The sequence below is a fragment of the Myotis lucifugus genome, unplaced genomic scaffold, assembly GCF_000147115.1.
Source record: "Myotis lucifugus unplaced genomic scaffold, Myoluc2.0 scaffold_68, whole genome shotgun sequence".
Lineage (NCBI taxonomy): Eukaryota > Metazoa > Chordata > Mammalia > Chiroptera > Vespertilionidae > Myotis > Myotis lucifugus.
In genome coordinates this window covers 3776053-3802209 of record NW_005871116.1, presented here as the reverse complement: position 1 = coordinate 3802209, position 26157 = coordinate 3776053, and the positions used below count along the sequence as shown (strand labels likewise).

General features: G+C 40.2%; 1 protein-coding gene across 1 annotated transcript in view; it reads left to right on the top strand.

The window, feature by feature from the left end:
- Positions 1-25311, top strand: part of C9 (complement C9) — a 32839-nt gene extending 7528 nt beyond the window's left edge. Inside the window, exons 2-11 of the mRNA XM_006090136.3 lie at positions 2457-2562; positions 2956-3100; positions 3344-3491; positions 8933-9071; positions 12769-13077; positions 17747-17987; positions 19528-19653; positions 21319-21497; positions 24337-24565; positions 24973-25311. Of these exons, the coding sequence (XP_006090198.2) occupies positions 2457-2562; positions 2956-3100; positions 3344-3491; positions 8933-9071; positions 12769-13077; positions 17747-17987; positions 19528-19653; positions 21319-21497; positions 24337-24565; positions 24973-24995 (1645 nt within the window). The 3' untranslated portion in view covers positions 24996-25311. The remainder of the gene's footprint in view (positions 1-2456; positions 2563-2955; positions 3101-3343; positions 3492-8932; positions 9072-12768; positions 13078-17746; positions 17988-19527; positions 19654-21318; positions 21498-24336; positions 24566-24972) is intronic.
- The last annotated feature ends 846 nt before the right edge of the window (positions 25312-26157 follow it).

The following is a 26157-nucleotide window of genomic DNA, read 5'->3' as shown; positions in this document are numbered from 1 at the left end:
TAATCACATCTGCAAAGTCCCTCTTCCATGTAAAGTAACATACAGTATTCACAAATTCTGGGGATTAGGACATGGACATCTTTGGGATCATTAACCTGCCTATCACACCATGTTGGAAAATTTGAACTTTATCTTAAAAGTAAAGGGAAGTTACTAAAAGGTTTTCAGTAGGGAAATGGTGAGATCAACTTTGCATTTTTAAAAAATCCCTCTGGATGATTTATGGATACTGGATTAGAAAGAAACTATTGTCACCTGGGAGAATGTAATGTTAGTGTAGACCAGAGAAATGTCTACACTAGATGGAGATGAAGGATCGATAGATTTGACAATTACTTAGGAGACTGTACTAGTAAACAGCAGGCTTCCATGGTTGGTTAGATATGGGAGATGAGCATGGGGGATGCCGAGAAAGACAAGCAACACACAAGTCTCTAGTTAGGGTGACTTCTTAAGTGGAAGTGCTGTTTACCAAAATAACAAATGCTGGGGGAGGAACCGCTTCGGGACAAGAGGAAAAATAAAGAATTTGTTTTGGGATATATTGAGTTCTATGAGCCACAAAGACATTTAAGTGCAGATGTCCAATTGAGAATTATATCCAAGCATTTAAAATTCAGAAAAGATGTGTAGACTGCAGACTTATCTCTGGTAGTCATTAGCATACACATGGAAATCAAAGCCCTGGAAAATGTGTAGAGAGGGGAAAAAATCCAAGGACAGGACCTGGAAGAAAAACAGCACTTCAGAAACTATCAAAGGAGGAAGAGTCTGCATAGGAGAGTTGGAGAACAGGGCAGAGGAGAAAGAAGAAATGAAAGGAGTCTAGTATCATTCAGTCCAAGGGAAGGGAGTGTCTTAAACACCAAAAGTGGTCAACTGCTTTGATCTCTGGGAAGAAGTCAACAAGATAAAGACTAAAAGGAACCAAGTGACCACCAGGAAGTCATTGTTGACCTTGGCAAGAGTAGTGTCATTGAAGCGGGAGGGTTGAGCAGTGATTGGGAAAGAAGGAACAAGAGATCAGGGTGCAAACTACTTTTTCAAGAAAGTTGACTAAGAAGATTAGAGAATTTGAGAGGTAGCTAAAGGGTCATATAGGATTGAAGGAGGAAATGAGACTTTTTTGTTGTTGTTGAGAGAGAAACATAAATGCGTTTATAGAAATTTCTTTTTTTTTTTAAGTGGATCCTTTTTTTATTTTTTTAATGTATTTTATTGATATTTTACAGAGAGGAAGGGAGAGGGATAGAGAGTCAGAAACATTGATGAGAGAGAAACATCGATCAACTGCCTCCTGCACACTCCCTACTGGGGATGTGCCCGCAACCACGGTACATGCCCTTGACCAGAATCGAACCTGGGACCCTTCAGTCCGCAGGCCAATGCTCTATCCACTGAGCCAAACCGGTCAGGGCTATAGAAATTTCTTTAAGGGTCCCTGTGAAGGGAGATGGGGGTTGCTGAAAGGAAATGTAGAGTTCAGAGTGTTCCATTTGCTCTTTCATCTGCTTGGACACAAATGAAAAAAGAGCTGGAAATGAGGGAGAGGTTTAAATGGAGGAGATATTCCATGGATCAAGGTCTCAAAGAGGAGCTGGGGTCTAGAGCTTGTGTAGAGGGATGAGTTTGACCTTGTCATGCCCCTGGAGTAAGAGGCTACACTATACAAGGAATAGGTATCAGCTGAGGAGCATGTAGGCAGAAAGTTGATAAGATTCTTATTTGGTGGCTTCTGTTTGCCCCCACCTCTTTTTTCTTCCTGTCGTGAATGAGACGTGATGTTACAACCAGAAGAGTTCCAAATGGTGAACCAAGAGACAGAGGAAAGTTCAAGGCCAGAAAAACACTGCTGAGCTTTGGGCCTGGGGGAGGAAGGGAAGTCTGTAAGTGCCAGAATAGATGATGTTAAAATGCAGAAAGATGAGGAATGAGTTCTGAAGGGGAATGTGAAGTGGCAAGGCTTCCAGTTTGGGAGATGCAGAATGCAGGGGTGGGAAAGCCTGGTTTATGAGGCGCTTGCTTACAGCGTGGCCCAGCCGGCTGGCTCAAACTTGCAGGAGACCCAGGCAGCTCCAGGCTTTGCCAGACTGTCTGGGGGGTACAAAGTGAAACAAGGTATGTCCTTCAGTGGATTCATAAACTAGTTGGAAATATAAGGCTAATGGATATAAGACTCCTAGCAGGATGCCTGACAAGTTTTGCTGCCATCGTCCTCATTTTTGTTGTTGCTAGGTTGAAAGTTAAATTACAATTCAGTACAAAAATTAAACAAAAAATGTGAGTTGAAAAGACAAAATGGTATGTGATCAAGTGATTGCGTAATGAGAGACATAATAAAAGGCGAGCAGTATGATTTGGAAAGGGGAAATAGTCAATAAATTAAACTGCCTTGTGAAGACTTCTTGGAAACAGGCATGCGTAAGGGCCATAGGTTGACATGTTTGTTGTCTTAGTTCTTACCCAGAGCCAGGACAAAGCACCGGCACTCCATCGCCTATAGACTGCAGATTAAGCGCCTGGAGCGAATGGTCGCCATGTGACCCTTGCCTAAAACAAAAGGTAAGCCTCCAGTGCTCTTCCCTGCCGACGTCCCCAGATGGGAGCTATATTGCCAGCATCTCGGGGGAAATGACTATAAGGCAGGGAGTTTCCAACCAAGTTGCAAACTGAGAAGAAAAGACAAACATGTAAATGCATGTGGGTCACCTTGCTGGGTGATCTGAATGCTGCATGCACACTGAACGAGTGTCATAGGAACCATCTTTTGTAGCAGAGACTTCCGTCCAAAGTGTGATGTTCCTTTCAATAACGTTAGTGACTGCTTTTATGGCTCCCATCTGAAAATCACAGGCTCATGTGGGTTTGGAGGGCTGCAGTGGTATGGGTGCAACTTCAGATCATAATCCCATTTTGGAATGAGAAATTTTAACGTTTCCAACTGGTTTTGTGCAGTTTCGTTCAAGGAGCGTTGTGGTCTTTGGACAATTTAATGGGCGAAGGTGCTTGGCCAGCCTGGGAGACCGACAACACTGTGTGCCCACTGAGAACTGCGAAGATGCGGAAGATGACTGTGGAAATGACTTTCAATGTGGTACAGGTAATCCTTGCGCTCTGGCTGCTCATGATGGGTTTCTGCTCGCACTCGTGGGTGAAAAGAAAGAAACACATGTCTAAGCGCTCGTATTTCCAAGTGTGAGAGGGGCGCCCAAATGGCCATCTATATATTCTGTGCATTCCGTAGTCAAACGTATGTGTGCCCTGCCCGCCAGCATGAAATTGCACCTGGGACCTTCGGAGGGAGAAATGTTGGCATCGGTGTCTCTCCTGATTCTCATTGCAGGCAGGTGCATAAAGAGGCGGCTTCTCTGCAATGGGGACAATGACTGCGGGGACTATTCCGATGAGGATGATTGTGAAAATGACCCCCGCAAACCCTGCCGTGACAGAGTGGTGGAAGAGTCCGAGATGGGGCGAACAGCTGGCTACGGGTCAGTACTCCACTTGAATGTTCTGGAAGAAGATGAGTGAAAATAACCTCCATCTCTCCTGCATGCTAAAGTGGTACAGGGCGTTCATTGGCAGGAAGAATAGCCTGTGGGGCTCTATTCTGCTTGAATTATGTTTGAGCTTGAAAGAGGATAGGTGCTGAATAAGTATCTCAAGGACAGACTTCCTGACCTCAGCAGGTGTCTGTAGAAGGGACTAGGTTATCACAACATTTGATGATGACTTCTGAGTCCAGTAGAAAATAAAATACCTAGTTTATGAACCTCTGGAAGACCATGGCAATGTTGAAATGACATGTTAGCATTTAAAATTGAATTGTCAGTAGTAGGTCTGGGAATTCCATTCAAATGTTTGAATTTCCAGGAAAACTATCTTCCATTGGGCCTTCTCCTGGATCTGAACCTGGTTAGAAATTCTCAGGAGGCTCCAGCATTCTGGAGTTGACCCAGGAGGAATAGGACAGAGAAAACAATTCTAATGACAACTGATGATGGTGTTGAGACTATGGTTCTCATTACAGAGCTGAAATTTCACTCACTTTCCATATAAAATATCTTGCTAGGTAAACTCTGATGAAAAGTCTTGGGCAGTTTAGGACCCAGAGTTATGCAGAATAAGGTAGATGTCATTTGCAGAGATCTGTGTTCTGGGAGTTGGGGAAATGATACCGGCCTGAGCTGCTATTCAGTTCTGTTCCTGCAGTCAGAGGACATCCCACGGATGTCCACAGCGTAGTCTCCATGCATTGTTCTGAGCAGTAAAGATACTCTGGGTGGCTTTGTTGTCAAATGATCCTCAACAGAGACATAGCTCCTCCCCATCCAGTAGTATATTGACAGAGATGGCACCTGGCTCTCTTTCATCCCCTGAAAGCAATGTGTCTCTTCATCCTCATAATCCCAGTGCCTGGTTTATAGTAGGTGCTTAACAAATACCGCTGGGTGGATACATAGCTGACTAAATTAATTAATGAAAATAAGTGCTTTCTAAAATATTATCAATTGGCATCAGGTAAGACAGAAACTGAGTCCCTAGCAAGACATTCAGGTTCAGGACTCCAGTCCTGGAAATGGAGATGGGGAGAGGAAAGAAGAAGGGTGCAATGGTAAGAGCAAGGTTAACAGCGGGACTAAGGTAGCGATTCTCAGCCAGAGGTGACAAGTGGCAGTGTCTGAAGACCATTTCGATGGTCACAACTGTTGGGTGTTAGGATGGGGGCTTTCGGGAGTGATATCCAGTCGGTAGAGGCCCCACAATGCACAGGACAGCCAGGCCCCAAATGTCAGTAGTACTGAGGTTGAGAATCCCTACACTAAGAAACTGGATGGTTCCTGAGACTTCTGTAAAAATGGAGATGTCTTCTCTCTCTAAGTCGGAGAAAACTTCCACATCTTCAATCACAGAAGAGAAAAATTCCAGAATAATAAGTCAGGCACCAGATGAAGCATTTCATGTCTCTTTTATTCGCTGTATAAAAACTTGCCAAGCAAGCAGCATTCAAATATCACTCACAGAGCCTTTGGCCCTAAGCCTAAAGGTAGGAATTTTGAATCTAATGGATGGTCTAGGGTTCCAAACTCAGCAGGCCCTCTTAATAATTGGCGGAAATGGTATGGGAGTCAGCCAAAACCTCATAACCAGATCACTGCATGCTCCAGTGAGTTCTGACTCTTCCTGATGCTTTCCTCAGGGAGAGACTGGGAGTGGTGAAAGCCTAATATTACTTTATTTTGCTTTCCATGGGATCCAAGAAACAGTTTTCTCCCTAATCTAAATAAAAAGGCTTGAAGCAGGGAATGACATATGTTATGTATTCTCACTTCATGCAAATTTACATCATGTCTTATAGGAAAAGGCTACAGAAATCTTGGCCCATTTAGCTGAAAAACAATTATTTATAATTCTTTGGTTTCCTTTGTTCGGGGAAAAGATAATTTGTTATATTGCATTTGCCAAGGAGTTTCACATTGAGGTATCCCAGAGAGCTGGCTGGGCTCCTTAAATACCTCATGCTTTACCACAGTCAGGGGTGATGACAGGGAACATAAACCTTTATTTTTCCACCATGCCACTTACCTTTTTCTTCTCCCCACATGGCCATTTCCACAACATCACCTCTCCTACTTCACTACAAAGCCCACAAGTTGACACCCTAACTTCAAACAAAACTAACGTTAGACAATGAAACTCAAGCATTATTTATTACCTAAATATTTAAATTAAGAATGTAGAAGAGTAGTATACAATAGTAATTCATATTAAGAGGAGGTTTCAAAATAACATTCTTTATTATATTTATTATATTCTTCCATACGATTAATATTACATATTTATTTACTATACATCTCCATTACTCTAACACAGGGCTATGGGACTATATTGATCTAGAGGTACTAGACATAAACATTCTAACCATAGCAACATGCTTATAAGCTGCTCCTACACCGTCCTGTCTCGAAAACCTCAACAAGTCTTATCAACAGTCATATCCAGTCAGATTATTTTACACATGAAAGTCATAAGTACTCATAATAATTAACTTATACTTTATTTTACATTTGAAGGACTTATTTATTTATTTATTTATTTATTTATTTATTTAGACTCTCATTTAAATTCTTATGCCAGGAGAATTGACTTGCACAAATGTTTCAGCCTCTTGCCTTATAGGCGTCTGAGATTCTCCAGAAATGTTTAGGGAAATCCCCAACCCATCTTGCATTCATTGGAAAATACATAAACCCAAACCAGCTGCAAATGATGTACAACATGCAAGGGATTACTTTTTCTGTGTGATCTAAGAATAACACCACTTCGGTGGAGGGACTTTCTCTTCAGATCACCTGGAAGACTGGAGCTGCCCGTGGTTCTAGATGCAGGTGTGAAAACAGGCATCTCTAAGTGCTGCCAAAGAACACATGTCTTTTTATTTCCCAGGCAATGACATTCGATCCGTGAGAGGTTTTCATGTTTCTTGGCATAAAGAAATTGGCTTATTCTAGACTAGACTGGCTGTCTCTGTAGTAGTGGAACCAAGTCAAAAGTTTTGAAACATTTCTTCCTTAGCTGTGCTTTTGGACCATGGAGCAGCTTCATTGTAACTTTCCAGATGAATCCAGTCAACTTTCTGATCTGTAAATCGATAACCTTCAAACCGGGATTTGGGTACCATGGGGTACAAAAGGGTTTCCCAAGGGGGAGGGAGACTAGTACATTTTAAGATAATAGTTTCCTCAACTGTTACTTATTTCATCAATCTAACTCTTGGTAAATTCTCAATTCTATATGTACATATTTTTCATAAAATTGATAAGCTTCATGACTCTGTGGCATTCCAGTTGTCAAGCCCATTCTCCTTGATCACCTCCCCTTTTACAATCATCCAACTCCCATCACCCATTTCACATTTTATAATGGGGTGGAAAAAACAACTCCAAACGTTAACACTCAATTGGACTCTATCTAGCACTTTGTAAGTCAAGTGGTCTCCAATTCTTTTTAGTAGCAACATTAAAAATATCCTAATCAATTATCAGATAATGGATTATAAAAATAATTTTTGATGAGAGAGTAGCATGTTATGAAAGAAAAGTCTTGGCCTAAAACTCAAAAGATCAAAGAACTGCCCTATGCGGTTTGGCTCAGTGTATGGAGTGTCAACCCATGGACTGAAGGGTCCTGAGTTCAATTTTGGTCCAAGGGCACGTACCTCAGTTGCAGGATCAGTTCCCAGCCCTAGTCAGGACTTGTGTGGGAGGCAACCAATCAATGTGTCTTTCACATCAATGGTTCTCTCTGTCTCTCCCCTCCCTTCCACTCACTCTAAAAGAAAAAAAAAAAGATTAAAGAACTGACTGACATTGCTATGGCAACCTTTCTACTATTCTCTACTTTTTTATGTCAGTCAAATTTCTTGACATTTACCTCTATAAAAATAAAGTGGTAATAAAATTGATACTGAGCCTTGTCTGTTTTCTAGCAAAGCAATAAGTAATATTCATCCATGAAGTGAGAAATGGTTCATTTTAACTATATGGTCAGCCTTGAGCAAGATATTCCTGGATTAGTTTCTTAATTTGCCTTCCACTAACGTTGAGCTATACTGTTAATTTTCTTTGTAGATTCAAAGCTTATTAAGAATGTGCTGTTTATATAAAGATGTTGTTTTTAACTAATCCACTTGCAGTAGGATAACCTTTTAATTATTATTATTTATTATTTTTGCATTAGCAATGAGTTTATAGTAAGCCATCCATACCCTTTGATAAAACGCTCTTGGAACCATTGTCTGAATTTGTAAGCCAGCTCATGGAAGTTGGGAATGTGGTCTAGAGAAATGGAAGAGTTTATGCTCTTGTGCCAAACTAAGTATAGATGTGAGGCTCAAACCCACTTGGGCCTCCTTGGCCCGGGACCATTTATTCCAGGTACAGCTTAGACAGCAATGACTGTTCCTCCAATTAACAAAGGTGAACTTCACAAAGAATGAACTGCTTCCTGTTCATTGTTTTTAGGTCTACAAATCAAACTTAACTTTTTAAAAGCTAAACAGGATTCCTATTTCTGAATTCTAGTTGTCCAAATGAAAATATTTTTCTGGGAGAAAAAAGTAGAACTTCTGAGAATGCCTTGCCAGGATGCTGAAATTTTGGGGTTCCTCTTGGAAACATAGAAATAATAATATAAACCTGGAGGGAATGAGGTTCTTGATAGGCAGTGAGGCAACTGGAGGAAAAGGCTTAGGTTAAAAGAGAATGTGTAGTGGAAGAGCCCCAATGGTGATTCACAAGTTAAAAATTACATGTATATGTTATGCTGCCCCCCTGAGGTGCTGTGTTCTCAAATAATTTAAATATGTGAATTACAGCATTGGCTCTTAGTTCACTAAGGGAGGTTAGCTAAGAGTTACAGCGATGAAGTTAAGACTCTAGGCTCCAGATTTATTGCATTTCTTTATTTAATATATTTGTATTGATTTCAGAGAGGAAGGGAGAGGTAGAGAGAGATAGAAACATCAATGGTTAGAGAGAATCATGTATCGGCTGCCTCCTGCACAACCCACACTGGGGATCGAGCCCACCACCCAGGAACGTGCCCTGACTGTGAATCGAAGAACCATGACCTCCTGGTTCATAGGTTGATGCTCAACCACTGAGCCACGCCAGCTGGGCTATTGCCTGCCTTTCATTGTGCTCTCCACAGTGTCCTAGTTGCCTAAAAGTCTGCATGGCCTATGAGGTATGCTGTCTGCCAGAAACATAGAGCAGAGGTGAACGGGCTCTTGCTTCTGTTCCTGAATATATACCACACATATTAGGTGATGAGGACATGAGCCGAAGCTCTCTCTTTCCCCCGCTACAGAAGGCTGCCTCGCACTAGCTTCTGGAATCTCCCTACCTGATGTTCCTGTGTTCATCCTCAGGATCAACATCTTAGGGATGGTTCCCCTAACCACGCCCTTCGACAATGAGTTCTACAATGGATTGTGTGACCGCGTTCGGGATGGAAACACCTTGACCTACTACCGTAAACCCTGGAATGTGGCTACTCTGGTCTATGAAGTAAGTCTCCCCAGAAGAAAACACATTGTTCCCCTCTTAGTTGAAAGCTGTTTCAATAAGTCTAATACTAAATAATGTGAAAAATTCAGTAGAATAAGAATTTAATGTAAGTATAAGATTGGCTTAAAGAAGAGGATTTATATCTTGGATCTCTTTAGAAAATGTACAGTAATCTATAATCAACCCTCAGTAACATGGGCCTGCCTAGTGAGAAGAGTTTTGGCAAATACCTAGACTCCATAAAAAGAATCATCTAAGGTTCTGATAAAACTGAAAACTTAATTAGTGCTACTTTAACTGCTGAGTACACTACTTTCATGCTATTTAAGGTTGGTTTTTTGCTAGCCTATTAATGAAAACTTTTCGCTTGTTTTCCTTCACTATTCCCTTTTGTAAAGCCTGCTTGACTAATGTGAGTGGCTGTTTTCACTTACCTCAAACCCCCCTGGCTCTTGTGAAACTATTTCTCAAAGTAATTTTTACTTTACAAAATGCCACTCCAAACTCACCGCCTCCCTGAATTCTTTTGAACCATCTACAAATTGGACCCATTCAAAGGATTAATATTTACCACCTTTAGCTGTACCTTCTTTGGTCTAAACAAGATCTAATAAAGAATATAATTAGCTTATTCTAAACCAGGAGCTAAAATCTGTTTCTTTCAATAGTCCCATTGGTGACAAAGTCCTTTTTTATTGTTGTCTCTCCTACCAGTTTAAGAAACATATATACTTTTTAAAAAGTGTAGTTAAGAGTCCTTTTATTTCTATCAATGTTGGAAATCAATCCCTACCCATTGTAGTCTAAAAGATCATGTTCTCCCATGAATGCTAAGAGTTGTAATGTCTGGACTATTGGGCATTTTTCTCACCTGTGACCACATTGTCATACTTTTTGTTCCTGTAATTTCAGAAGAGAATCAGTTTCCCACAAATCTCAGGGAACATTTTGAATTATTGATCTTTCTCCATCTTGCCAGGTGTACCCTCTTTAAAAGCACATTTTTTGGAAGGAAAAGTGATAATCTTTTTAGAAAGTATTATATGTTCTACTTTCTTAAAAACAATATACAAAGATAAGGTAACCTTTGTCATTGCTGATGGAAGAAGGGTTGTTGTTGTGTTTTATTTCATTTTATTTTGTTAGTTCTCAAGTATATGTCATACACTTTTCTTGTCCTAGTTACTATAACCAAACTCTTAGCTTCCCTATAGAGGTAGTAACTGGTGAGGGCCGGAAAGTTGCCCGGGACAGATCTTAAAGCTACATTTGGAGAGTAAGCCCCCTGTTTTTCCTTATGTACAACCCTGGGCACAGATGTGCTTCCTCATTCAGAATGTTTTGAGTTTTACAAAGGAGATGTGGTCTTTCCATGTATATTACTTACACCCCCTCTCCCAGTGGAGTTAGGAGAGGCATTCTATAATCAAGCACATCAATCTTTCCACAGAAGAACTAACCCATGTTCACACAAAGTGGGAGAAATGAAGACCATAAATAACTACTTATAAGCTCAGATCAGATTAATTCATCCAATTGAGTTTTGGCATCAAGGTTATAAAAAGCAGGTAGGGATTGTGGACCTGAATATTTATTTGGTGCCATCGGAGGAAGAGTGCTGATGGAATTGTTATAAGGCTTGCTAAAGTCCCCCATTCAAGGGTGCTACTACTGTTGGTGCCCCTCTTATTCTAATCATTATGGTCTTAGAAAATACATAGCTGAGCTTGTTTGCAGTCAATAAATATTAGTTATATTGGATCTGCTTATTAAATTGAATAAATATTTATGAGCATCTACTATGTGCCAGTCAGTTTACTAACTAGTGACTCTATAGTAGCATTTGGATAAGACATACATGGTCCCTGACTCCCCCCTGGAGTTTACCATCTGAAGGCCTATTAAATAAGCAATTATAAAAGGGGAGGTGTTTTCATTTTGTTTTATTTTAAAAGAAGAGTCATGAAAGCTTATAGAAAATGGATTTGTTCATCTGTGGGGTCAGGAAAGTCCTCTCTGATGTTTAAGTTAAGATTTGAAATAGGTGTAAGAACTAAGCAGGGGAAGGGGTAAAATGGGCATATGTGTGAGAGAATATGTATCAGTATGCAATGTTGGTGTTATGGGAGGATGGGCAGGTTGTATTAGAGAACATTCTAGAAAGTATAAAAGAGCCCTGTGGTGGGAAGACGTATAGGCTGTAGAAAGCTTGAGTACAGTAAAGAGAGATTAACTTGGAAGAAGTCTAGTTCAGACTTGATTTTCCAGGCAGAGGGAAGACTGAAATATGTTAAGCAGGGAACTAACTTGGTTAGGTTACTCTTTCCCCTTCCACTGAATAATTTTCCCAGCATGCCTTGTTTTAAAGAAAATTACATGCATTTTTGTCTTTCTCCACTAGATGGTAACTTTAGGTTTCCTGTCTTTGTCTGTTCAGTCTCCTGTACCAAAGACAGAGTGACTTAGAAACCACAGAAATGTATTTCTCACAGTCCTGGAGGCTGGAAGTTTGAGATAAAAGTGCTAGCATGCTCACATTAGGACCCTCTTCTGGGTCACAGATCTCTTGCTGTGTTTGCACATGATGGAAGCGGGGGGAGCTCTGTGGGGCTACTTTTATAAGAGCACTAATCCCACTCATGAAGGCACCTCTCTAAGGCCCCACCTCCTACTACCATTACATTGAGCATTAGGATTTTAACATATGGGTGGGGTGGGGGTAGAACATTCCAACCCTGTGCAGAACAGTGGCCCAATGCATGCTACTGAATCTAATCTATGCCACTGACAAGAGATGGGTGTCTCCTTCCCAGACGAGTGTTACAAGGACCTCTGGAAAGAGCTTAGCCATTGAGAATAACAATCTTCCCATTGATACCTGAGCATAGACGTCTTGGCAAAGAATGTTTTGATGGAAAGTTTTAATTTTTAAGTAGGTTGTTTAGTTCCGGATTTTTTTTCCCATGCAAAAAATGAATGTGGGGGTGGGGGAGCAATCAAAGTGTCCAACAGCTCAATAAATTATGCAAGGAAAAATGCTCCCTCCCCACATTCCCATTCATGGTTGTCCTTCTCAAGGGCAAACTCTCTCTCTATGGTTTGTCTATCTTTCCAATAATTTTCCATGTGTAAATGTATGTATTGGTTTTTACTAATTTTACAGGCAGTAGCATGTAAAGGTGACAAGGCAGTTCAAGTCTCAAGTCCCAGCCTCTCTACTTAAATTAATTAACATGTGCAAAATACACAAAATAGGTCCTGGCCCATAAGCCATCCAGAAGTGTTAGCTTTTATCATTTCTTATTTTCTTTTTTTTATACACAAGTGGAAGTATATTGTGCATCTTTTATGGAACTTGCTTTTTAATTATTAATATATTAACTTTTGAAAGCTTGCTATGTTCTAAAACTTCCATTTGCATTATTTAATTGAATCCTCACAACCACCTTTGGGCTAGCTGTGGTGAGCATCTCTGTTTCACAGACTAGGAATCAGACTAGGCAGACAGAGGTTATTGGAATGTCCTCCAAGACATGGAGCTTGTATTTGACCCCAGCAATCTCATCTCAGGGCCTTTATTTTCACCGCCTTTAAAGGCTCTACTGCCTTTCCAATAATTATGGGGGAGGGGGGTCTTTGTTTATTTTGGATGGTTTTTGTATGCTGTTTATAACAACACTTTGTTATTCTCATTTAGACCAGAGTTGATAAAAATTTAAGAACGGAACATTATGAAGAACAGTTTAAAGCATTCCAATCAGTCGTTCGAGAGTCAACATCAAACTTTAATGCAGATATATCTCTAAAATACACCCCAACTGAAAAACGTGGGAAGCGTAAGAATCTTCCTGAGGGAGGGCCATCGCAAAGCGGACGTGACAATCCTTCTACAGGAGAAGACTCCCTAGTGCCTGATGTTTCCCAAGAAAGTACTGGTGGCTCGTTCCGATTTAGGTATTCCAAAAATGAAACTTACCAACGGTTTTTGTCATATTCTTCTAAGAAGGTAAGACTGAACACTTCATATAGAGAATGTAATGGGATATTTTTCAAACTAACCAAACCCCCTCTTTTAAGTTTATATGTTTAGAGCCCATAAGAGAGAGAAAGAATAAGTTACCAAAATGTCAGGAAGAAGAATGGTAACTGGAGGAAAATGCCATATAGGGTCTTTAGTAATAGTAAGAGATGTTTGCTGGTAGTAGACAGAGAACAAATGTATTAAGAACTCAGAGCATACTTTTTGACTGAGATTATAATAATAGACTGCTCAATTTATACTAGTACTATCTTCAGGCTCCTGTAACAACATACCAGAGACAGAGTAACTTAGAAACAAATTACTGCATACTTTGGTAATTCATTGCAATGCCTAGGATATTGACCATGTACTTACTATAAAGTGTGTCTCTAAAGTTATAAATGCCATAAAATTGTACACATTGCATATGAAATTAGTCTGTTTACTTTGTAATCGTAATTTTAGATTTTGAAAATGTGTTTGTCTTTAATATTGAAGCCAGGTTTCAAAGTTTGTGTCATTATCCAGGTGACAGGCTGGAGTGCAAAGTCTTGGCTGGCCTGGGCCTCCCTCTTTCTTTGCTGGGGGGCGAGACCAGCCCTGTGAGGGGCAGTCTGCCTACCTGATCACCCCTAACTGCTCGCCTGCCTACCTGATCACCCCTAACTGTTCACCTGCCTACCTGATCACCCCTAACTGCTTGCTGGGGGGTGGGGTAATATACTTTCTATAATCAGTATGATACTTATAAAATGCTCATTCTTCCTTTATGGATATCACAATCATCTATTTAGATACCCTTCTCCCACTTTTAGTACTTATGCCTAATGATATAATCCTATATAATAAAAGGCCAGAGGCGTTACGACCTGAACGACCAGAGACCAGACCACCACAGCCCCTTGCAGGGCTGGCCCTGCCCCCAAGCAAGCGGTTAGGGGCAATCAGGCAGGCAGGCAGAGTGGTTAGGGGTGATCAGGTAGGCAGACCAGCAGTTAGGAGTGATCAGGTAGGCAGGCAAGTGGTTAGGGGTGATCAGGTAGGCAGACGGCCCCTCGCAGGGCTGGCCCCGCCCCCCAGCAAAAAAAGAGGTGGCCCAGACCAGCCAAGCCATTGCACTCCAGCCTATCGCCTGTAGAGGGAGGCCACCAGTGGCAGGGGAGGGCGGGCAGTGCTGCACAGATGGCAAGCAGTGGCAGTGGCAGGGGTGGGGCCAGCAGCCTGCAGCCGGGGGAAGGAAAGCCCCGATAGGCCCTGACCTCAGGCCAGGCCTAGGGACCCTACCCGAGGGGTCCTGGATTGTGAGAGGGTGCAGGCCAGGCTGAGGGACCCCCCAACTGCAGAATTTTCATGCACCGGGCCTCTAGTAGTTTTATATGGTTCTGTATATTGCCTATATATTCACAAGAATACCCACCTAAAATGTGAAGTTGGAAAACCCTTTAAATCATTCAACAAATATCTATTTGTACATTTACTATGTGGCCAAGAACTGCTCCAGGTGCTTAAAATCCATTTGTGAACCAAACTAACAAAGAGTCCTAGTCCTGACCTCGTGGACGGGACAAAAATCAGCAGGGTAAGATAGACAAAAAGAATAAACATGTGCCGTAACCGGTTTGGCTCAGTGGATAGAGCGTCGGCCTGCGGACTGAAAGGTCCCAGGTTCGATTCCGGTCAAGGGCATGTACCTTGGTTGTGGGCACATCCCCAGTAGGGGGTGTGCAGGAGGCAGCTGATCGATGTTTCTCTCTCATCGATGTTTCTAACTCTCTATCCCTCTCCCTTCCTCTCTGTAAAAAATCAATAAAATATATTTTAAAAAAAAGAATAAACATGAGAGCAAAAAAAGGAAGCTATATAGTATTTAGAAAATGATAAGTGCTACAGAATAAAAGGAAAAATAGAGTCACATAATGGAAATCAGTAGTGTGAGACAGATGACGGTATTATAAAGGAAGCTTCATTGAGGAGATAAGATCTGAGCAAAAATTTGAAGAGAGGATATAGCCAAATAGTTATATTTGGGATGACATATCTGGCAGAAGGAAGTTTTAGAGACAAATCTCTAAGATGGGAACATACCTCCCCACTGGGCCAAAGTGAGCCAGAGGAGGAAAGGCTGGGGAGGTTGCCTGGGACCATACCATGAAGGATCTCAGCCTAATCTAGGAGTGTTTTTTTTCCTCTGAGGGACATAAGAGGTCATTTGAATATTTTTCATGGAAGACTGATAAACCTTAATATGTTTTAAATGATTGCTCTTGGTACTCTATTAAGAAGAGATTATGAGTGTTAAGGGCAGAAGCAAGGTTTGTTAAAAAGCTGTTGCAGGAATCCAGGTGAGAGATGATGGCAGTTCAAACAGGACAGTTGTAGAGTCAAACATGACCAAGGTTTGGGGCCTGAGTGACTGGAAGGATGGAGTTGCTATCAAATGCGATGGAGGTAGAGCAAGTTTGGAGGAAAACACTGGTGGTTACGTTTTAGTTAGATTAGAGATGAGATGTCTGTTAGACATCTAATTGGAGATGTCACGTAAGAAGTTAATGCCCTAGAACCTTGCTACTAAAAGTGTGGTCCATGGACCAGCAGCTTCTAAATCACTGGGAAACTAGAATGTCAGACTCTAACCCAGACCTACTGAATCAGAACTGCACTTTAACAAGATTCTCTAGGTGACTTGTTCGTACCTTACAGTTTGAGAACTTCCCTAGAAGTAAGAAAAGAAACACTATCAAGGAGAAAAGAGTGATAAACTATGTCGAATATACTAATATGTCAAAGAAGATGAGGACCAGTGGCTTAAGCATTTTGAAGGTCATTGGTAACCTCAAAAAGGGAAGTTTTGTTGGGGTTGTAAGGGCAGCAGCATGACTAGATTAGATTTCAGAGAAACTGGGAAGAGAAGAATTGGAAACAGCCAGGATAGAAAACTCTTTAAGGGAATTTTGTTTCTAATGAAAACAAAGATATAGGTAGCAATGTTTGGACAAGTGAAGTCAAGAGTTTGCTTTTAAATTCCTGTAAGATAGAAGACACAACAGTGTGTTTGAATAGGAATGGCCTAAGGCTTACTTCTAAAATAATTTGAGCCAAAGGACATAACATCTTTCTGATAAGATATACTTCCTAATTTTAGCAACAATGCAAAGGAATCCAAATATGTTTTGTGCATCTTTGAGAGTCCACTGAAAGTTATTATGCAAGTTATCAGATGGAGAACTCGTATGACTTACTATGGATATAGTAAAGTTTCAGGATTTTTGTTAGAGATTGAGTCAGCCACTATCACCTGCAGTTAGGCCATGCAGTGTGAACAATCATGCTTCTAGAACACAGAAAGTTTGGTGTGATGTTTGTATATACTGTTTTTAATTCCCATGCAATCAACATGTGCCAACCACAGTTACAGAAGGAGAATCTCAAAACAATCATCTGAAAAATCATGGGTGCCAATTGTAATTTAGTTTTGGCTGGCACGGTCTACTAGCATTGAATCACATAGTTCCTCACTGCCTTCGTGTCCTCCTAGACATTCAAGCCATCATTCCAAGGAACACTTAACTGTTGAGCTGTGTTCATCTGGCTTGAGATCCTTGTCTTACAATCGTGTCTATTCCATCTGTATTTTCAAAGCTCAAGAGGACATAGTGGAAGGAAGAGGGAGACCTGAGACGTAGGTTTTTAATACCAATCATTAGCATGGACTATTTGTGTCATTTGGGGCAAATAACTTGGTACCTTTGGATCACAGTTTCTTCATCTGTAAAATAAAAAGATTGGGTTTCATATATACTATCTACATTTCCTTCCATTGTTAACATTTTTAAATCAACCTAATGAGTATAATTTGCACACAATCAAATGCAAAGATTTTAAGCATATAGTTCCATGAGTTTTGACTATTGTATCCACCTATGCAACCACCTCCTCAAATAAAATATAGCACATTTCCAGGACCTCAAGAAAATTCCCTCATGCCCTTTGTGGTCAATTTCTTACCACCTGAGAGGTGACCAATGACCAAATTTCTCTGAACATAGCTTAGTTTCACCTGTTCCAGAACTTCATATAAACGTAACAATACAGTATATATTCTTTGTGTCTGACTTAATTCACTCAGTGTAATATTTTTTTACAGTGTAATATGTTGTTACATGTATCCGTAGTTCATTTCTCTTTTTTTTGCTAACTAGTTTTCCTTCATGTGAACATACTACAATTTGTTTACAATTCCCCTGTTTATGGACATTTTAATCATTTCCAATTTTAAGCTGTTCTAAAAGTCTTATACAGGTCTTTTTGTGGACAACTTTTTCATTGATCTTAGATAAATATGTAAAAGTGGGATTACTAGCCATAGGGTTGCTGTGTGTTTACTTTTATAAGAAACTATCGAACAGTTCTTCAAAGTGGTTACACCACTTTCCACTCCCACCACCAATGTATGAAAGGGTGCTAGCTGCTGCACATCTTCACCTACACTTGGCATTAATCGTATTTTAAGGTTGCCATTCTACTGGGTTAAAGTGATATCTTACAGTCACTCCTAAAAAAAAATGTATTGCCTGTGGAAGTTTCAAATTTTGTGACTTTTAAATTTGAAGTAATGGTGGTAAAACTCACATGTATTGTCTTCTCCATAACAAAGGAAAAAATGTTTCTGCATGTGAAAGGAGAAGTCGCCCTGGGAAGATTTGTGATGAGAAATCGGGACGTCGTGCTGACATCAACTTTCTTGGATGATTTAAAATATCTGCCACCTACCTATGAAAAGGGGGAATATTTTGCATTTTTGGAAACCTATGGAACTCACTACAGTAGTTCTGGGTCTCTGGGAGGATTATATGAACTGATATATGTTTTGGATAAAGCTTCCATGGAAAAACACGGTATGCCTAGAAGTAGAGCTCTACCTTCTGATAATGTTTTCTTCCTGTTGCTGGCCTCTGTCAGTGGTTATAGGCTTTAGAATAATGTAACCTGCTTCCTTGAGAGGACACTCTCCCTGCCCTTTGACACTTAAAGCCCTGTCACACAGCAAACTGGCTTCAGACAAGATGCCTTGATCATGCACTAGTCAGCAGCTGAAATCGTATTGCAATGTAATGTTATTGGTAAGCCTGCTTTAAGTGAAGAACTATTTAAAAGGTGAAAGAAAGTATGAGAGACATAATTTACACAACCTATTTCTTATTCAGTAGGCTGGTTCATTATGTGTATGATAATTATCGTCAAAGTAGTCTTCAGCATTGTAAGGGAAATACTGATCTAAATTTTCTCTGCGGGAAAAGGGAAGAAGCGATGTTAACATCACATAAGTCTAACATCTTAAAGCAAGGGTGGAAAATTAGTTCTACGTTGTATGATGACAGTTCTAATCATTTGGTGGTAGTTGAATTGGGTCCATGTTGAGTAGGTTTCTGATCACACTTAAAATCATAGAAAGAAGGCCATGGTTGACCATCAGTGTTTGCCATATGTACAGGATAGGCCTCTGTGCTACATAATTGCCATCCTGGCCTAAAGGCTTTTATCTAAGTCTTTTAAGAATAAAATAGAGGCAAAGGGACTATGTTAATAAGTTTTAATAATTAATTTTATAACTATGGCAAGTTATAATATTTCTTAAAGAGGTGATAGATGCCAGCATATTTCCTCTCTCTGCTCTAAAAATTGGGGGGAGTATCTCTGAGGAAGGGAAGTATTGCCAAAAATCACTTCCGTGGCTCCTTCCCCATAGTCTGTGGCAGTGTCAGGTGAAGAATGGGATGCACCTATGATAGTAAAGCCTGGCTATCTGTGATAGTGTCCACACCATTGGTAAACACTCTGTGAGTGAAATAAACATGATCCAGCCAGAACCAGTTGCTCCTAGTGCCTCAGTCTAGTTTGGGCAGGTAGAAGAAGCCTACCTGGGGGAGTGGAACAGGAGACGGCTTTGCTGATACTGCTTACAGGGCTTATGCCCGCAAGATAGTCCCTGAGCCCTGCCTGCTAAGCTATTCTGATAGATATCACTGGGGGATGGGCACAAGAGGACTGCGTTTTGAGTAAATGGAAAATCAGAAGAGAAAGGCTCAGCAGCAGTGATTAAAACACAAGGAACCCTTCAGGCTCAGAGTTCTTGGGTGAAAAAGCTCCAAGGACTGAAATTTAATCTTAGAACTATAACCACCCTAGAATGACCTAGATCCTTTTCAAATGAGGGGTGAATGTATATGCCCTTTGCCATTAAGTTGATAAGCAAAGTCAAAAGGAGGCCACTAGATTCACATACAAGGATGAAGCAGGACAGATAAGGCCTTGTGTTTGCATTCAGTAATAGTGTCTAGGAATCCAAGTATGTTTCTTAAAAAAGAGCAAAATTGGAATTTATATATGATCTTGATAGATACTATCTAATAATTTTCAACTAAATACATTAAACAGGTGTTGAACTAAGGGATGTCAAGAAATGCCTCGGGTTTCATGTGGACTTATCTGTGGATTTTGGAGTTGAAATCAAAGGAAATCTTAATAAAGATGATTGTGTAAAGGGGGGTGAAGGTAAAGCTGGTAAGTATGGTCTAACTTATTAGGTAAAAAAATGGGGGGTGTCATGTCAATGAGCACTGCCTGGTCACTAGGAGCCCTCTTATTATCTAGCCTTCTTATACAAAAATACACACACCACCACCACCACCACCACACCTAGAAGTGCTTAAAAACTGTTTTATCTTTACAGTGTTTTCAAAACTGTTATAAACACAAGCAACCCGCGGAGGTGTACTCATCAGTGTCACCATTGTGCAGGTTGTGCAGTGCGCAGCTCTAGGGGGTGCCATTCACACTGCAGTCTACAGATTTGTACGTTTATGATGGCAATGGCAGAAGAATATCTTGAGAAAAAAGTTTCTTTTATTCCCCTACTTTTCAGAAAGTTTCTGAATGGACTATTGATAGTACTATATGTATCCATTAAAAATGGAAAAGACCAAACTCTCTCTAACTCAACCTTCCACCCGATTTGAAATTTCTAATTCACCTTCACTCAATTGGTCAGGGGGTAGAAACTTCCAGTTACAAGATAGTACTCTGGGTGGAGGGGTGGGGGAGAAAGGGTAATGTACAACACAGTGACTATATGCAGTTAACAATGCTGTATGGTATAATTGAAAGTTACAAAGAGAGTAGATCCTAAAAGTTCTCATCACAAGAAAAAAATGTTTTTATAACTATATGACATGATATGAGTTAAATTTATTATGATAATTTATGACAATTATATCGCAAAGCTGAGAAAAGAAATCCCTAATCCATCCTTAATATAAATCATTGCATAACCTTTTTAAAAATATAAATATCTTTAGTATAAATACGACTTCTATTGTTAATCTTTAGCAGATTTTCAAGCATGAGGCAGTGCTGGAATTCTCAATTTTTACTCTAATCAGAAATACAAAGCTTGAGACTCACCTTTAATGATGGTAGAGAAGCAGAAAAGAGGAAAACCTGATATTTATTAAAGCATAGCAACCACTAACATGTGGCCATGATTGGAAGCCACTGATGAACTGAAAAGAAAGCTGAACTTGCCATCAAATGTCACCATTTCCATATTTGGCCCTTAAGCTAACTGTGTAATTTGGGGCAAATCACTCCAACTCCCTGAGTCTCCATTTTCTCATCCATAAAAATGTGGAAGGATAAAAATCATCTTAAATTTTTTTTCTGGTTCAAAAAATCCACAAATCTAAAAGATTTACAAAAGTTTGTTAAAAGAGGTTTAGCCTGGTGAGAGAGACTGAAGTGGGTAGGAATTTGGGATAGAAAGAAATTTTGCTTTTCACTTTATTCTTTTTTGAAGCCTTTGAATTTTTTTATAATATTAAAATTGTTCAAAGCAAACCAATATGACATATGATTATGAAAGTAAGTCTGCAACAAAAAATTATAGTACATTTAAAGTTGTGTTTAGTTCCCACTTGTGCATATGCATAAGTGATAACCTTTGAATACCAACATATCTCAATCATGCTATCATTTTTTTTAAAAAGGTGATTGACATCTACAAGTAGCTACTAGTAAAAATTGCCCTTGGATATTTGGTGTGGAAAAGTTAGTAGTATTTATAGGTAAAATTCAATAAATGTATTAGACTATACGAAAGGGGTTCAATAAATGTTTATTAATTATCACAGAGTTAAAAATGCTTGACTTACATCCTCTGTCTATTCTCAGTAAACATCACCAAGGATGGCATCATAGATGATGTGATTTCATTCATAAATGGAGGAACCAAACAATATGCAGCTCAACTGAAAGAGAAGCTTCTCAGAGGAGTCAAAGCGGTTGATGTGATGGACTTTGTGAATTGGGCGTCTTCTTTAAACGATGCTCCAGTGCTCACCAAGGAAAAGGTGAGGAATGTGTCTTCAGATAGAGGATTTTGTCATCCTCCTATTGAAGGTCACTGCTGGTTCAGATGACCAGTTAGTTTCATCTGAAAGAGATGTGACCATTCAAATGCACTCCCATCTCATCCCCGGGAAGAAGCATGGCATGGAAGAAAGGCACAAAGGGTGGCATCGGACCAACCCAGGCTGAGTTTGGGTCTCTGTCCCTCACGAGATGTATACTCTTTTCTGACTTCTGCAATACGAAATTCTCCAGGGCTCCAGGTTTATTTTAAGGATTTAATAAGACTGCAGGTCAAGAGCCTATAGCATAGACTGACACAAAATAGGTTTGGCTCAGTGGATAGAGCCTCGGCCTACGAACCACAGGGTCTGGGTTCGATTCTGATCAAGGGCATGTACCTAGATTGCAGGCTCCTCCCTAGTCGGGGCCCAGGTCAAGGCTCATGCAGGAGGCAACCAATCGAAGTATCCTTCTCACATTGATGTTTCTCTCTGTCTTTCCCTCTCTCTTCCACACTCTCTAAAAATCAATGGAAAAATATCCTCAGGTGAGGATAAAAGAAAGAAAGGAAGAAATGTCACATCCTATGAAAGAGACATCTTGAAAATGCCTTAAAAAAGTTGTCATTTTTTTGTGGTGAAGGGACCAGAGTTCGTGTTGATGAAAACACCTTGCTGGCTGTACTGGCCGGCAGTGGCAGCAGCAGCGGGGTGATGGGGCTGGTGCCTTCTCCTGATCAGCCGGTTGCCTCCTGCAAAGGGAGGCCAGACTGCGGCTTAGGCCATCAGTAGGGCATCCATGAGGGCTCCCAGACTATGAGAGGGAGAAGCTGGGCTGAGGGACCTCCCCTCCACCTCCCCCAAGTGCACGAATTTTGTGCACCTGGCCTCTGGTAATAATATAATACTTAATGTTACAATAACCTAAGTACTTCATATTAAACTATATTGTCATTTTTTTGCATTTTAGTAAATTTTATGATAGATTACATCCACTAAAAATACATTTATCTACAAATGACAGAAAGGTAGAGTTAGCTAGGATAGGAGAAAAATTATAACTGTTTCCTTACTTAACAGAAGGCCAAAGTTCATCAGAAAAAGGTGTGGCTCTTCAGGAAAACTTCAAAAAGTACATTTCAATTGTTTTTTTGTCTTCTTGTGGGATTTTTGACTCTAGGGTTTGAGGTTCCTCTGAAACTGCTGTCATTACATGTCCTTCATCTTTATCTCTTTGAACACTGTGTGTGCATTTCATCCAAATTGTATTTTCTCCATGACCCTCTCTTCCTGTACTTTAGATTATCTGGCCTCAACTTTCCTTTGAAGGGTAAAACAAGGTGAATTTCATTTCGTAAGAATCAAAATAACTCCACCACATGCTTAGGCTGTTTGTGCCAATGTAGCCATGCTGGGAAGTGGTTTCTTTCTTCCAAATAAATATGACATAGTTGAAATCCATATCCTACACACTAATAGTGAATGGTGTGCTGGCGGACAGTCGTGTTGACTTTGTAGAAGCTCTTGGTATGTTCTGGATATGAGACTATTCACTTAAAGGTGTTATAAATGTTTTCTCTCACTTGAGGACTTTCACTCTTTAATGGTATTTTCAATAATCAATTTCCTGTTTTTGACTTTTTATTTTGGATTTTAGACTTACTATAAATGTGCACAAATAATACAGACAGTAAAATTGCAAAGATAGCATAGACTTCACATAGACCCTAGACCCAGAAGCCCCTGATATTAACAATTTACATAACCATAGTACCTTTATCAAAATCTGAAAAGTCGCATTGACTACATCATAGGCCTTATTTAAATTTCACTAGTTTTCCCCTAATGTCCTTTTTTCTGGTCAAGGTTCCAATCAGGTTCCCACGTTGCATTTAGTGGTCATGTCCCCTTAGTCTCTTCCAATCTGTGACAATTCCTCAGATTTTTCTTGTCTTTCACGACCTTGACACTTGTGATGAGTATTGGTCACTTGTGGCAAATGTCTCTCAATTTAGGCTTAGAGTAGATTGAGATTGTGCACTTTGGGCAAGAATACCACAAAAGTGATATTATGGGGCATTGGTGCCGGGGGGGGGGGGGGTAACCGAGGAACTTAGATGCATATATGCATAGCCCATGGACACAGACGATAGTGTGGTGAAGGCCTGGGGGAGTGCAGGATGGAGGGAGTCACTGGGGGTAAAAGAAGGAGATCATCTCTAATACTTTCAACAATAAAGATAATTTTTTTTAAATGTGATATTGTGTCCTTAGTGCATCGTGTCAGGAATTATGATTTTCTTTTATTTTGATTTAGTTAAATGCATATTTCTTTTCATTACAGGTAGTGCTTTTGTGTCCTAATTAAAGTTGTTCTCTACCTCAAGGTCTTAAAGATGGTCTCCCATATATTACCTTCCAGAAGCTTTATTGTTTTGTTTTAACATTTCCATCTATAACAAATCCAGAGTTGTTCTTTGTGTGTGGTATAAGTTAGAAAGTCACTTTTAAAAAAAATTTTCCTATGAATATCTTCTTGTCCTAGAACAATGTATATTGATACCCATCCGTTATAGCACATATCAAAGTTTTCATTTAAATTTACCTGGATGATTATTTTAATATCAGTCCCCTTACTTCCATAATGTCATCTCCATGACCAGAGAGATCATGTCTCATTTTGGTCACTAATATAGTCCTAAAGGCTAACATCATTTCTGGCAATAATAATCCTTAAAAAAATCCTTTTTTGTTAATTAATTAATTAACTTCAGTGAAGAATGTTACAAGCTCCATCAGTAGAAAAATACCTAAAATTAAATGTTCTGCTTCCTTGCAGCTATCTCCTATACATAACCTGATTCCACTGAAAATGAAAGATGCACACCTAAAGAAAGAAAATCTGGAAAGAGCCATTGATGATTATGTCAATGAATACAGCATACGAAAATGCCACCCATGCCAGAATGGGGGCACTGTGATTCTGCTGGATGGAAAATGTGTGTGTTCTTGCCCAATCACAGCCGAGGGAATTGCCTGTGAAATTAATAAAAAAATCACTCCTCCAGGTGAGAACAAGCTATTTGATATCATTAGGAATACAAATATGTACTTGAGGGTTATTTAACTTGAAAATTCTGTCTCCCACCTATCTTACGTGTCAACCTGACACTTTGTATTCCAAAAAGCATTTGTATTCTCCCAAATTCCATGCTATTGGTACGAAGGACCTCTATTTTCTACCTACTTACCTCTTCCATCACTAGTCACACTGACTCTTCCTACAGAAACTGAACATCCCCTCTAGGATGGAAATGTGTCTTGTATCTTCCAACTTCATTCTGTTCCCCAGCACCTACACAGAATCTGGCACATCATGGTACAATGGGCTGAGGGGATGACTACATAGATGGGTGAGTGGGCCCAAAGTTGAAGTCCTAATAATCAAGATTTGATATTCCTTTGTTTTCTCTAGAATTGAAAAAGGAAAAGAAATAAAGTTGTCGGCTTCCTTGGGATCACATGGAAGGGAAAACACCAGGAACACTAGAACTTTCCATGTATGATGCTGCCTGTGGAGTTAGTCCTTGATGCGAAATGAAAAGCAACATGCTTCATGAAAATTCTACCAACCTCCCAAGTCGTCTCTCGTGGGTCCATGATGCTTCTTTTCCTCCTTAAACTCCTAGGATGTTTCTTTTTTTTTCTTCTTTTTTCTTTTCCCCCTAATGAGGAGAGTCAGCAGTGAAATAGGCCAGGACTGCTTTCTCCTACATCCAATACCTATCTCTTCCTAACAAATAAAAATTAAATTAAAAAGAGAATGTTGGCTAGAAAACTACTTATTGGCAAATAAAAAGCAAAATTTTAAAAATATTCAAGTTTTTTAACAACAAAGATATGGAATGCATTTTATTTTTTTAATTCATTATTATATTTTGTATTGAATTTATTGGGGTGACACCGCTTAACAAAATTATGCAAGTTTCAGGTGCATAATTCTACAGCACATTATCTGTACACTGTTTTGTGTGGCTGCCGGTTAGGCTCAGTCACGGAAAGAGCCCCTGGCTATCCTCCTCAGTCAGGCATAAGCTCCACAGGGTGGGGCCAGAGGGAGGACAGAGGGTGGAGCTATTGCTCTCCCCCAGGCTGAGGCCACACCAAGAAAGAGGGCATCTGCTCTGTGGTAGAATGACAGCACAGGGATCCTGTCCCTTCAGCTACCTTTCCAGAGCCACAAACCCCAGACTCTCCTCATGTGGCTCTAGTCCACTTCGCCCTCCCTCTTCCAGAGCCCAGGGTGAGTGGATGCGATTGAAATTTTGTATGTTGGCCCTTTAAGAGGGTGCCTGTGTTTCCAGTGGACTTCTGCCTCTCCCTGGCGAACAGAAATCCCACTACTGTTCACACCCAGAGGTTATGTGGGTGCCTCTTCCCAGCTCTGGTGCTCAGGGCTGGGGAGCCAGCTTGGGATTTAGACCCCACACTTCTCAGGGGAAACCCCCTGAAGCTGAGATATCCATCCAGAACCTCTGCTGCCACCTTTAGGAGCGAGACCAGCCTTTTTCGAAACTCCACCCTTCCTACCAGTTTGCTGTGTGTGTGTGTGTCTGTGTATGTGTGTGTGTGTGTGTGTGTGAGTGTTTTAAATATATTC